Source organism: Physcomitrium patens, chromosome 1 (assembly GCF_059467195.1).
Source record: "Physcomitrium patens ecotype Gransden chromosome 1, ASM5946719v1, whole genome shotgun sequence".
NCBI classification, from domain to species: domain Eukaryota; kingdom Viridiplantae; phylum Streptophyta; class Bryopsida; order Funariales; family Funariaceae; genus Physcomitrium; species Physcomitrium patens.
Genome location: NC_143410.1, coordinates 9,756,897 through 9,771,446, shown reverse-complemented (window position 1 = coordinate 9,771,446; position 14,550 = coordinate 9,756,897). Strand labels below are relative to the sequence as shown.

Sequence of the window (14,550 nt, the reverse complement as noted above, 5' to 3'; positions counted from 1 at the left end):
TAGCTTGAAGAGATAGCCACAAAATATCTATAAGATCATATATATCCACAAGGCCTCCTTGGATGCTACATCATTGTGAAAAATAATCATCAAGACATGGAACAAATCCAAAATAGATTTCATACAAATACAACTAATAATACTAACAAAAATCTTGACGCAACTAATATTTGGCAATCATCTCTTTTTAAAATTTAATAAAGAATAAATGGAATTATAATTCAACTCAATTTTTACAACTTCAAACATCAACAATACATTTTCAATCAAAGATATCTAGCAAGAAAAAATTAGAGGCTAAAAAATCTAAGAAGACCTTACTACATATATCAAATCCAAAACAATGAGTACATAATACCCTCTACTTTGTAATTTTTTCTCCAATTGTGACCTCATCAAAAATCTCCTCTTGCAACCTAAGAATTGAGTTATAACATAAACGAAATAATCGATTTCTGTAATTTATCACTTACAATTAAAAGAGAATGGCATATGAAAAGCAATCAAATATTACATGGCAACAATAGAGAAATTAATCAAATAAAGTATAAAAACTTTTATATTGATCTATATACTAGAGCTAATTCTTATGATAAAATTTTTTAGTCACAAGGACAAAATAGTAGGATATAATCCTACAAATTTACTAGCTAAAGAATACAAAATTTGGCTATATAGAAACTCTCTAATTATCAACTTAGCTTAGGATTCCAAAGACTAAGAGTAAAAAAAGATGTATACTTTTAAACAAGTGAAATTCTTTGAATATACCACAAAATATGGATATAAGATATGATTGACAACATACATATATCTTTGCCTCACCATAACACCAATCTATCTGAAAGTCCATTCTATCTAAGGTCTTTCTCTATCAACATCTTGTCATGCATAATACAACTATATTAACTTTATAAATAAAAAAAAGTCCAACATCTTTGAGAGACTCCTAAAATTTTCATCAACCACAGTTAATTAAAGAAAGAAGTAACAACCATATAGAGATACTTAATAATACTATAAATATATTATTTACAAAATCTTGGAAAAAAATTGAAAGACAAGACATCAATAATTGAGTTGATTTTGACTAAAAATATATAATATAAGATCTAATTCAAGTCATTCAAGTATTAACAAACTTTAAAATAAGATCAACATTAGAAATACCTCAAAGTAAAAATAACATGCATCCTACTATTGCAAATAGAAAAAAAGATGCCATAAAAGAATTCAAAGATGATTATAGCCATTAGTCCTTCATAATTTTACATATTGTTTGATCTAATACAAAAAAGAATGTCTATATACAACAATTCAAACAACAGCAATGATTACTTACCTAAGTCAATGCAAGAATTACTACATCGGACTTAATCAAGTAATCCAGCTCCAACACAACTAACTTCTTTGACAAGGTACAACAAAATAAGATTAACAATCTACTTGTAGAAGCAAAAGTAAAATATTACAAAGAGAATAGTGAAAGAATGTATTCAAAGAAAATTATGTAAGTGAACTTACAAATCCTATAACATTTATCTAAGAAGATTTAAAAACACTAATACACTAAAAAACAATGGCTAGAAACCTCCAAGGTAAAAATTATTGTATATGGATGGAAGTTGGATTATGTTCTTTTAATCTAAGTAGGAGACATTTTAGATTAAGGATTAGAATCAATGGTTGCAAATTCAATTGATGGCCATATAAACTAGTGCCTATGCATATAAATCTATAATTTTTACAAATTAATTTTAATAGGAATTTCTTGGTATAACTTAGTGATAGAGCAATCAACTATAATCTAATAGATTAGCAGTTTAATCTTGCTTGCCTCCTAAAAGAAGGCCATAGAAATGCTTCATTTTTGTTTACAAGAACACAATTGATGTCCATATTATGGCTTTTTAAATTTGAAATGCTTCTCTTCAAAGTTTCACTCTTATGATTAGAAATTTTTCAATACTTAAAATTCTTCAGTTTGTGCCAGTATCTAGATTGAAGCTAGTAGGTGTACAATGACTATAGACTTTGGAATAAGAAAAAAATAATATCTATAGATTTGCAAGGTGATATTCTTAAGCATCAATCATATACTTATTTGATCTTATTTTTCTTGATCAGCTTGTTTTAAATACTTAGAATTCAATGCAATTTATTAAAAGAATAAATTTGAATAATCAATACTCTAATACGCCAACTTGCTATTCACATTCACCACTAAATTGTATTAAGCATTCTTGCCAAAATGATGTTGTAGTCAAAAAAGAATTTTTTGTACAATGACACTCTCGTGCCTATATGTTTGCATATTTTTGACAAATTATGTAACAAATTATTACATATTTGCTTTTTGATAAACTATAGAAAATTTTTCTTTCTTGAAGTTGTAACAAAAGGGATTTTGCCTCTTCTTCTTATTCTATTTATTGTAACAAGGATGCATGGTACTAGTATTATTTCTTAATAGAAGTTTTCCTTATGAATTTTTTTGCTGTAATCATCACAAAACATATCAATGTATCAACATAATCTCCAACTCTACAATTAAACTCTTTGTGTATAATTTAATTCTTCATGCATAAAATCTAGAATCTTCAATTAACTACTAAGTGTGGTACTAATAAATGTGTGAATGGCATGAAATTGCAACCATATTTGTATGCCACTTCAAAGCTAACTTCAACCATAAATTTATTTGATTAAGCAATTCTAATGAGGTTTATAAGATAGAGATGAGGTTAACTTTTATGTATTATTCTTATTTTCATTATTATATGTTGTTTATTTCAATGCTTTTTTGAATGATATTATTTTTGATTCAATAATAATTAATAATACAGCTTTAAAAGTATATTTATCTAAATCAATTTTAACATCTAACATAAATAAAGCTATTATCATTAATTCTATTTTTTATTTGATAATGACACTGAATTTGATTGGATTAGTGATAGAACTAACACATCAAACAAACAATCAAACGTGATTACAACCACTTTTATATCAAACAGTTCCAGTGTAAACCTTCTAAATAATCACTCCCACAATTAATTCATTACACAGTCATGCATCTCAATCCTTTAAACAGCCAATTTCACTTCCAATCTTTTCTTAAAAAAACTCAACAATGTATCACCAAAAACTATCGTCATGAGTTCAGCATAATACCGGCATATTTTAAAGGTCTTTTAATCTCTTCAGTGTTGCATTTACTGTTGAACCTGTTCAAGTTCCCATGAAGAATACACGAAATACAAGTGTGTGTGCCGCTGCGTTAGCCTATGGATTCTAGTGACGCTGGAAGGCCACTACCCCCTGCGTCGCGTCATGTCGCGTCACGTCACGTCCAGTCACGTCTCTTGGCGTCTAATTGCGTCAAATAACGTTAGATACGGTCAGATACAGTCAGATGGCGTCAGGTTGCGGCCTGCCACCCCGCGACGACGTGTGACTAGGGAGGCGCGCCGTCACACCTCCAGAAATGCCCGAGAGCGGCGTCGACCGTGTGAGAATTATCGTGCAGTCCAATGACGGCGATCATCAAGTGGGATGCGTGATTTGATGCTCACTGACGGCGTCTCACTCTACAGTGCTGTGCTGAGCTAAGCTGAGCTGTCCACTGTGCCCCTGCCTCCGAAGTCGTCTGTCTTTCCTTCTACCATGTTGCCCAAGCCTGCATGGAAAGAGCGTAGCATTCTGCATGGTCATGTAGCTGCGTCCGGAGCTCGACCTTGACCCTGCGGTTTGCATTTCATTTTGTGGCTTACTCTTCGCAGTCCTGGCATTTACTGCCCCAGTGCAAGCCCTTAGGTTATGTTGTATGGTGTGTGAGCTCTGTTGTTGAAGAGGTGGGGTGGGCTGGAGCTGGTTGCGTTGTGCTGTTCTGTTTCGGTTAGACGGTTTGGCACAGGTAGACAAGCTTGCGTGGATAAGACTTGTTGAGCTTCGTTGTCTCTTCAGAGCTGTGTTTCCTCTGCAGTCCAAGTTATCGAAAGCAGATCACTATCAATCTGCTTGTTGAGAATTTCGTACCTGTATTAAAGTTTATGTTGCTAGTTCTAAGATTAAAACATTTGTTTTTATTTAATTTTTTTTATTCTCGTCCCCGCTGCACAGTACTTCGAATGTTTTCAGCCTGAAAATGTAGGTGCGTACAATGCAGATAGCCATGGCGAAATTGGGAATGTTGCTACTCATTCTATGTCACGGGCTCATTCGAGCAGGCAGAGGTGTTGAAGCTGACACAAGTTTTCAGTATTACCAATTCTCTAACAGTGGTAACAGCATCTCAGTCCTAGGAGACGCCCACATTTTCATAGACGACCTAGCACTGGAGCTCACCAACAAAGCCGCTGGGAGAGCGACGTTTGACTACCCAGTTCGCGTCATCAGTGCATCCCCGCAAACCAGCATTTCATTCGAAACCAACTTCATCTTCTCTATCGAAAATGAACCCTCCACACCGCAGGCCTATGGTGCTGGGCTCACTTTCAGCATCTCCTCGGAGAACAAGACAGTTGGAGATCCGGGTGGTTATCTTGGCCTCGTCACAGCTAATCCATCTACCTCCGTCTCGACGACAAAATATTTTGCTCTAGAGTTCGATACAAAGCAGGACACTCAATTCCAAGACATCGACGACAACCACATTGGTGTGGATATCAACAGCTTAGTGTCGCAACAAGCGAAGCCTGCAATGTCAGGTACTATTCCCGTCACCCTGGCATCCGGCACCCACATCCAAGCGTATGTGTCATACAACAGCGTGGCACATGTGCTGGATGTCTCGATCAGCCCCTACACGAATGGTGATTACGTCAAGCCCACGGTCTCTCTCCTGTCTGTTCCTATCGATCTGTCCACTGTTTTCAACGAGTACATGTACATTGGTTTCTCGGCTGCGACTGGCGCCGGCACGGTGCGACACAAGATCTGGTCATGGACCTTCAAGACGACGACCTTGAACTCTACTGGCCAACCGGTTCCCACTGCACCGGATTCTGAGTACTTGGCTCCCGGTCCATCACCTGGGGGTTTCGAGCATCCTTTTGGAGTTTCTACCGGAGGGAGGGTTCAATCTTCTGCAATCCTTGGTTTGATGTTTTGCGTATCATTATCTCTTTCAGTGAATTTAGCCTGATGACCAGTTAGTGTTTGGTAGAAGTGTTGGTTAAAATAGTAGATTTAAAGTTGAGAAGGTGAGCACCGGACCTCTTGTCCCGCTGCCGTGACTAGTGATAGCATGACCGAGCAATTTTGAAACTTGGGGTCCCGATGATGCTCGAGTCAGCAAGTTGGGCAGGAAACATGGGTATACTCCGTTAACCTAGCACGAGAAATGCAAACAGGCTAATCTTCAAACGACCGTGGCTATGCTACATAAAGATCATAGACAATGTTGAACATTTCTTGACGACTGACTTGTTCATACACGATATTCTACAAATAAATTGACGATTTTGGAGTTCATTGCGGGGCAAGTATCACACTGCAAGCTTCATTCTGTCGTGATCTTTTTTAATCTGGGGTTTATAATAAATTCCTACTGTGCTGATGGCAGCCTCTTGAAACTTCACTCACCCAACAAAGGCCTGCCCTGTGGTTTGAATGTGTGAAAGTGAAGGGATTGAAACAAGGTGTTCAGTGAGAACTCCATTATCGTTTCCACAAACGGATTCCAGGATTTGTGCAGTTGTGCCAGACTTTCAGAAGACTTCCAGTGTAGTAAATTAATATTTACATCTAAGTAGAAGTGCCTAGTCGTTGAGGTTGTCTGGTGGGCTGATCCCATCAACGTTTGAGAGTGTATACCAACTCACTCTGTACACTTCGAAATCTCCGCCACGACCTTTGTTGCTCTCTGCCAGAATCGAATCAGCACTTTGTCAGCAAATCCTGTCATGACGGAAGGAATCATGGACTGAGTGACGTGATTTGTTGCGTAGCCGCTTCAAGTTAATCCAGGGAAAGTCAGTGTGCGTTACTTTGGCACCAGCAGTTTGCTGGATCCTGACATGGAGGCGGTTGTCTCCAACTTTGGGCATGAGATTGTACGAAGGCGCACGGGCGTCCCATTACTTTGGTTTTGAGATACTTCCTTATCGTCTTGTTGAATGCTTAATCATGAATTCTTCTCCTACAATACTGGGAAAAGAATAAAGTTTAGGCAGGTACTAATTCAAATTTGATCAATCCAGAAATGTTTTACTGTAGGAGTGTTTGCAAGTAAGTTTCGTTTCTTATAAGAGGGTGCTCTCAGGCTTGCACTCCAAAGCGTGCGGTTGTGATTCGACTCTCTCAAGTCATGCATCGCGAGCTCCTTGAGCAGCAGCTTCGGCGCGTCAGCAGTGTTGGACAGAATCTTGGAATAGGATGCAGATGGCCCCACTCCTGTTGTCGTCTCAAATCAACCCTGCCCCTCCCGCGATGCCCGTCAGCGTGAACATGCAGTATTCTCATTCGTGCGAGAGAGATTTGTGTCGGTGAGTAGCCTCGTGTCAGATGGATTCTCCAGCAGTAGCTCTGTTGGATTGAGAAAAATCTACTTTACATGTGTTCGCCGAATGGTTCACCTTCAACCTGGCCACTTCCTGCTTAGCACCTGCCCTGTTTGATTCTGGCCACTTATGTAATCTTCTACTATGTTTGATTACCTCAGTGGGTATTTGCTTAAGAGGGAGAATAATGTGTAAGCGGAGACGGTAACTTGTCAGTCTTATCTTCGCAAGTGCTACACGGTGCTTCCCTTCTGTTGTTTATTTTGGGTATAAGAACCATTCCCAGCAAACATGATGAAATTGTGTTTGATCCTGTGCAGTTGTACGATACAAGCACCTTGTAGAGATTTGCTTCCTGACTGTTCACAAGCAATGTTCACAATCAGAAACTGTGTTAGTTCTCTGTTCCTAAGTATTTTCTTTAGATAACATCCCACCGCATTTCAACCTGCCACTTCTGGCGATTTCTACATCGAGTAAATGGTAGTTTTGCACTAACGATGTGGTTAATTGATTTATTTATCTACTTCTTTGTTATTTCAACATCTGATAAAGACAATGATCAGGTTATCTTCATCTGAGAGGCATAACTCAATCATTTCATAGTTTTTTATACAAACATCATAAAGAACTAACACAACATCAACTTCTGCAACTCAAATATCATATCCTTGATGAGTTGGAAACCTATGTATTGTGGCATCACGTTACTTGAGTGATAAAATCACACAGTAATTGATGGCATACTACATAAACTTCAGTAATGCGAGTTGAATAAATATTGAATACTTGACCATTAGTAACGTCACCGTTAAAATTCCAAATGTAGGGAAAATACTACTTCAGATACACTCAAATCTCAAGAGAAAAAAATACAATATTACATCATGAAAAAATGTTTTGGTTTCCACGACGTCTGAGAGCTTCAGAAACTCCTTGAAGAATGCTTTAGATCTCCTGACGACACTAAATTGATCTTCTCAATCCTGCATCTAACCAATGCAAATAGTGACTTGCTGATTGCATATCAGGCCGCTATTCCAGAGTAATGGAATCGCACCCTGTACCCAACACATCTACGACCTAGTAGATTTAGCAAAAGAAAAACTGCATAACATGACTCACCAGTGTTGCAACCAAAGGTCCACCAGTTCATCGTCTGTCATGCGAAGAGAGGAACATTTGCTAATTAAAATGACAGCATCCGATTGGGGTAATAGGTGGACCATGACAAGGGGCAATGTGTCCACAAAAGTCTCGGAATTTACACCACTAGCATTTGTCGCTAAAAAAAAAAAAAAACTTTCGAAGGTGAGTTGCAGGAAACTGTCAATTGAAACTTCCAGGACAGGTAAACCTATGCAACTTTCATGTGTAAAAATCAGGAGAAGAATTACAAGAACCACTCAAAACTGGGATAGATATCCCTCGTGAAAAATTAAGGTACGCCCTGGAACCATGTTACGTAATTACAGCTCGTGGCCTGAACAGCATTATAGATATAGTTAGGAACGAATTAGGGAGCAAGGACCAGGACTTTGATTGTGCCTTGTGAATTGGCGGCAAGCATAGTAGGACTCTCGCTTTTCCAGCACACGGCACTTATGAAGTGGGAGGTATCATCATCGCTCTCCCCCGCATCTTCAGATCCAAATCTGTGCCAAGATGCTGGTTTAGACATAGCCTGCAGAAAATGAAACGAATTTAGTAAAAACTTCCATACAAATGATATTCGGGAGTTCTAACGTGAAAGCAACAATACATTAATTTATGCTTTCATAATAACATATTCCACGGCCTAGTGCATCCTTTCAGTCAGGTTTGCAACACCTCAAATTTTCATTCCTTGAAAGAGAGAATCCATCAGTATAGAAACATAGAACATCCTATCCCAATGACCAAAAAAATTCACCTTAAGTCCTTTCCTTTTGACATCCAAAGTCCAATAGTCATCCACAGCAAGTCACAAAATATTAACACTCTGTTCAAGCAGAATGTTACCTTGTGATACACAAACACCTCGTTTGTTTCACTGCCACAGGCGATATACTCACTGTTGACAGTAAGTCCAACAAAATTCTTTTCATTGGTGTGACCTTTTAGTGTCCTTATCTGCGTTCAGAACACCTGATGTCAGTTGAATAACTTTATGCACAAGTCATCATAAACAGTCAAGACCCAAAAAACGGAAACTCAAACTGCTAGCTGGTACTGCATACAGATTGCAGTGCAATTCAAAACATTTAAAATATATTTTACGCAGAAATTGATGAACCTGAAAGCAGAAGATAATGTGTATCTAGTGAAAGCGTACCGGGCAGTTCTCTTTGACATCCCAAAGACACAAAGTACTATCAGTAGATGCGGATGCTAACTCGTTTGGAGATAGGAATTTGACATACGAAACAGCTTTTCGGTGACCATTGAACACATACAACGGTAAATGAGAATTACGCACATCAAAATAATGAATATGATGATCCGCAGAACCAACCTGCAGCAAGGTACAATCCAAAAATGAGTTGATAGTATACAGTTTAGACAGATATTGGAACAGAGTTTCAACAGGTCATTATCACATCAAGATGATGGTAAATCATTTTGGAGGATCGAAGTACTTACTGCAACATAGTTGCTTGATCCTGGGTTGTACTTCACACAGCAAATATTTGCTTTCATATCTATATTTATCACGCTTGACTCTTGCCTCGTACACCATATCTTCACCTGCAAGAAACAATGCAAAAAGCTTCAGGATCAACTACACATTCGCTTCGATCCTTGATGCAGAAGCCCAAAAACTACCTTCCAGTTTAAGGGGCCTTGTCAAACGAAGGTCCATCAGTTACTTGAGTGATAAAATCACAACATTTCAACAAATCACCTTGCCATCATCGCTTCCCGAGACTAACATAGTGGGATCAGTTCGTGAAAAATCCACACTCCATGCCCTCTTTTCATGCTCTTCATACTCCGTTATGCTCTGCAGCATCATTACAAGTCAACTGAGAACTTGCCTGTGTGAACCAGAAAGACACGTCAGACACACCTACACACATCAAGGGGGAGTGTGATGGGCGGGTGAGGTACCTAAAGCCCGGATTTTACATCATCAAGACATATCTATGACTTCGGCATGAGCATAATGAAAACAAACCTGGCGCCTATTCACGTCCCAGACAGTAATAATCCCCTCATAATCACTGCTGGCGATATGTGATTTGATATATTTGTTCCAGCTGAGGCAGCTCAATTTTGACCTTGTTGACATTTCCACTACTGGACAGTGTACACCAGCGAATTCATTGACAACCTGAGGGCATTCAGAAACCAGAAATCAAGTGCAATCGCGTTCACAAAGAATTTACTTTTTTCTTACATGAATCCATAAATTTACTTGCATTTAGGACCGGGAATCAAATATGCATAAGCATTACTGAGATGATGAATCCTTAGCGTGCTTCAATGTAGACCTTGCTTGAACGTGAGGACACGGATTTTGAGCAATTCGATACACTAATGTAATGATATCTCAAGGCAAAGGGTTACTTTTTGTTTGTTCTTTGAAAGACAATCATCTTGAAATGGAGGCGTACCGTTGCAAATTCAAAAATTTTAATCCTCCTTGAAACTCCAGCTGTTGCAAACAACTCATCATCCCTACCAAACTCAATGCTGCACATGCAATAGTGATACTCTCAGTTTCCACTGGAATTTCCGACAAGTGGCATACAAAAGCGAATTTGCTTTTCCAATTGAGTATAATCTAAGTGCCTAGGCTGCTCAGGTCACTTTCGAGTAATGCTGCAGTAAAAAAGTGTACGCTAATATCTAACAGACATGACTGTTATATAATGGTGCCCACCAATTCCAGACGATCTTACCTTGAAACAATGTTTGAGGAATGAAACAAATCTCCGTGCCGCAGCTCTGCAATTACACTCAACCGGCTACACAAGAACGTGAACTCCATATTAACCTCAGTGCACGTAGGAACGGTGACACAAAAATCGAACTCTTCCCCATCACTACGTTTCAATGACTTCCGAATGCTAGAATTTCATGGCATAAACTAAGTTCCAACGAACCAACATGTATAACAGAAATTAAATTATGCCACTAAACACGCCACAGCCAAGGGCAATTTTTCATGAACCTATGGAGACAAGGTATTATCCATAGGGCAAAGAGCGACATACCTGTAGCGTGTAAATGCAGTCAGAACGGACTGGAAATCGTCTAAACCGGAACTGTACAGGTCGGCACGGGCAGAGTTGACCTCTTCATCCTTGCGCACGATTGTCTCATGCACTTTTTGTTCCTGACGATGAACTTGTGCTACTTTCCTTCTGCGCTGTAAATAGGCCTCTTGCAAAACCTCGATCTGAAATTGTAAGAAAAACCGAGAAAGTTAGTAAACACGATCAATGACATCAGGTACTTAAGCTAGCAAGCTAATTCTAAGCATACAAAGCGCTTGAAGGACCACAAAAACCTGGAAACTCGCTTACAGCACAGCATTAACCTCAGAAAAAGCTCACAACTGTGAAGTCTTACTATCCAAGTTTCCTCACAAACCAATATCTCAAACTATTAATGAAATAAATCGAGTGGTTAGGAAGTGCATATTCTTAGAGACTGTATATACTACAGCGTCAAATCTAATTATATCCATAAGCATTCTATGAACCAAGAAACTGCAGTCCTCCGAATAATTCTACCTGAGCCACCACACGGCGTTTCTTTGCCATCGTCAAGACCGCTGGTGAAGGTGTCAGCGCTTTCAATTCTGATTGACTTTTACTCAATGATACGTCACCTCCTATCATCTCCTTGTAGGTCCCAATAGAAGTGACACGTCCTCTGTAATCTCTCTTAAGACTAGCTGGGGGCAAGTTGGATGGTACTGACGCTCCAAACTGACCACCTCGACTCTGAGAAGTTGCCTCACCCTTACTTGTGTTTTCATTTGTAGCTAATGTATCTGGCCTAGAGGATGACGGTCCACCCGCGATCATGCGAATCTTTAGAGCATTTTTCTCCGTAATGTGTAACAGGTCTTGCCGCTGCTTCTCGACGGTGCTAATGTCTTCTTTGAGAAACTGAAGATCTCCTTGCAACTGCATGTACACAGCGCTTCAGTCAATACAGACAAATACGGTTAATTCATGGAATTACAAAAGGGTTAACTAATCAGTGAAGGGCAAGAGGAGCCTCGCTGTGGTGAAGAGTTAGACCAAACCAACAGTGTGTTGTAATGCCAAGAGCACGAACCTAGTTCGTAAAAAACAGTGCTAAAAACAAATCAGCGGACATCTTCTCTTCATTCAAAGCATAAATGCCTATATGGGATTAAGCGGGAATTTCTTACAAGATTAAGCTCTTCATTCTTTTGTTGTCGAGACCGATGTAAAAATTCAAGTAAAATTTCCATATTGGCCTCGGCTTCTTCTTGTTCAGCTTTCCGTTTTTTATCAGAAAGTAAGTGCATGAGTGAGTCCAGCTCCTTTACAGGTAGGTCTACACCCTGACACAGAAATGAGAAAAAATAAGCTCCAATATTGGACCTTAAGAAAAATGTCAAGGATCATAACCAAGCACTCTCATCCACACAAATGAGTACTCATTCCCCTTCTTTAATCGCCATCTGGTCGATTCATAATCAGACGGGCGTGGCTGGGAAAAGAAAACAACGAACCTGCTGAAGAGCAAGTCGTAAATGCTCAGCAGGAGATGCATTGCTGACGAGCTGGGAGGCGGAGGCCTTTCTCAACAACTGTAAAACATAATTTCAAGAATAAGCAATATCGAAAATTTCAATATTTTCTGGGCTTGTAAGATGACTACCGGGTCAGTATCAACAAATTTATAGAACAGCACCTCTATTCATAAGCTGGAAACATAAGAATCCATAAGACGACGGGGTTATAGATTTAGCTCAAATTGAAAACAGATCAATATATTCCGAGATATAAAAGTCACGGTATGTAAGCACACGCTGTCACCTTGTTTAACAAAAAGTTCGGGAACAGTTGATTATTGGTAAGGTACTGTCCACAGCAAGGACAATTACTCTTGTTGCTCAGATGTGTCATAATACACGTGTAACAGAAGCTGTGTCCACATGCAGTCAAAAAGGCGTCCTTCATTGTTTGTATGCAAATAGGGCAGAGAAAGTCCTTGTCCAGTGCCGGCTTTGATGCCATTGCCAACTCGCACTTGTTGTCCTGTGACGACCAGGAGCCCGTCCGTGGTTCTTGCTTTACAGCTGCCACGGACGGAACGTGAGGTCCTATCGAGCCCTGAGTACATGTCCCTCCCTCCATATTCACACCACTTATTGATTTCCTGTCAAAGCTCCACTTCGTTCCCGCACTTTGCCATAGCCAAGGATCTAACGCAGATTGGCTCGATGGCTGACTACCGGAACTAAGCTGGGAATCCAGGCAAAGATACTCAAGCCATCTACTCAATCTCCAAATCTCAATAATTGAGAGAGTTCACGCTTGCACTCTGCAGCACGCTCAAATGCTCATTCTGCGGTCAGGCACAATCAATTTGACCCCGAGCGAGAGGCAATCCGACCTCTTCCTAGAAATTAACTCAGGAAAGTATCCTCGCACACCGCATTATTCGAGCCAGCGACCACGAGAACATCGAAAACCCTAAATACCCAGAACTGGACACGGATGAGGAAAAAGCTCTTCGAAGATGAATCATACACCAGATTCTACGCGATGCAAATGGACGCGAACCTCACAAAAACTCGTCGGGATCTTTAAGCTCCGAAGAGCACGCACACACGCATGCATGCACACTAGTGCGACCAGAACCATCTCTTTCACCACATCATTCCAAACGCGCACATCACGACATCTACGATTCACCTACTGAAATCATCTCAGATGCTAACTACCCCAATCCGATGTCCACTATCCACCAAGACTTCTCCATCACCAACGTCCAAGCAGCCAGACTGCGCCATTTCAGCCACCGAATCGTGCCGTCAGATACAGCCAAACACAACTCAATTCCCTCTCCTCAAGGTTTGACCGAAACTCAATCTCTTTAGCAGAATCCAGCAGTCACCCTCCGAGCTCCATCACAAGCTCCGACGCAACAGAATGGCACAACTGCACGGCCCAATGAATCTACATCCCGTCGCCAAACACCAAGACCACTACCGTTGCGAGCCAAATTTGAGCCAAAAGATGCGACCGGCAGCTTGTTAGAACCTCCGGAACACAACACAAACGGATAGCTGCCTCGCAGCAGCAACAAAGCCAAACTACAGGCCCGCGCAATAGCCACCAAGCGCACCAAGAGCCAGCGTCGCAAAAGTGTGTTCTGAGGGGGGGCAGCGACGACCAGCGCCAACGCCACAGCCTGTCCAAGGGAAATTCAATCAACCACTCCAAACAATCCCAAACCTTAGTTTACCAAACGCACGCCGAAACGAAAGCCGATTCGCATCGCCTCCAGTAAATCCATCCTGTTGCTTTCCCTCACGCCGTAACCGTGCGCTGCTGGTGACAATCCCACAACGTGCGAGATTTTCCGAAACGGGTGAGGAGGCTGGAAATCTAGACCATGACAGATTGTATTATGTCCCGTAGAGATGCAGTAAGCTTTTGCCGATAACTAAAGTACCGAATTCGAGTTTCAAAGGGGATCAATCACAGTCCCAGTCAACAGACACAAACGCACCTTGATTGGCACGAAAATAGACGTCGTCGTCCCTTTAAGGTTCGCTACGCACGGAGAGGTGAAGAAGCTGCGAACTCTGCCGAGACGTACTGGGAACGTGCAGAGAACGTGGTGGGAACTCCGGGAGGTGATTGCCTATCTAAAAAGACGTGCAGAGGCGTCCAGATGGCAATACGTGAGAGGGAAGAAGAGTTTTAGTCCACGTGGGTACTTTTACTATGGGAAAATATCTGGCCATTCGAGAGGATCTAAATCTGGATGGAAATTGGCCCCCGATCGAATCTTGAGCTTGTTCAGATTTCAGGTGTTGCGGAAAAGGACGTAATGTCGCTGAGGTGCC

At 40.5% G+C, this 14,550-nt stretch overlaps 2 protein-coding genes across 2 annotated transcripts; one reads left to right on the top strand and one right to left on the bottom strand.

Annotated features, from left to right (window-relative positions):
- The first annotated feature begins 3,774 nt into the window (after positions 1 to 3,774).
- LOC112280241 (putative L-type lectin-domain containing receptor kinase S.7) lies at positions 3,775 to 5,475 on the top strand. The gene is made up of 2 exons (XM_024515513.3): positions 3,775 to 3,916; positions 4,169 to 5,475. The coding sequence occupies exon 2, from the start codon at positions 4,175 to 4,177 to the stop codon at positions 5,144 to 5,146; it is 972 nt and encodes a 323-aa protein (XP_024371281.1). The 5' UTR covers positions 3,775 to 3,916; positions 4,169 to 4,174; the 3' UTR covers positions 5,147 to 5,475.
- Positions 5,476 to 7,329: 1,854 nt separating this feature from the next.
- Positions 7,330 to 14,206, bottom strand: LOC112280239 (E3 ubiquitin-protein ligase COP1). Its single transcript, XM_024515498.3, has 13 exons — positions 12,509 to 14,206; positions 12,202 to 12,279; positions 11,875 to 12,030; positions 11,225 to 11,623; positions 10,703 to 10,887; positions 10,388 to 10,453; positions 10,100 to 10,178; positions 9,661 to 9,816; positions 9,388 to 9,486; positions 9,126 to 9,230; positions 8,818 to 8,997; positions 8,505 to 8,615; positions 7,330 to 8,187 (listed from the first exon to the last, which is right to left on the bottom strand). Exons 1-13 carry the CDS (start codon positions 12,827 to 12,829, stop codon positions 8,020 to 8,022), a joined length of 2,103 nt encoding a protein of 700 aa, XP_024371266.1. The 5' UTR covers positions 12,830 to 14,206; the 3' UTR covers positions 7,330 to 8,019.
- Positions 14,207 to 14,550: the final 344 nt, after the last annotated feature.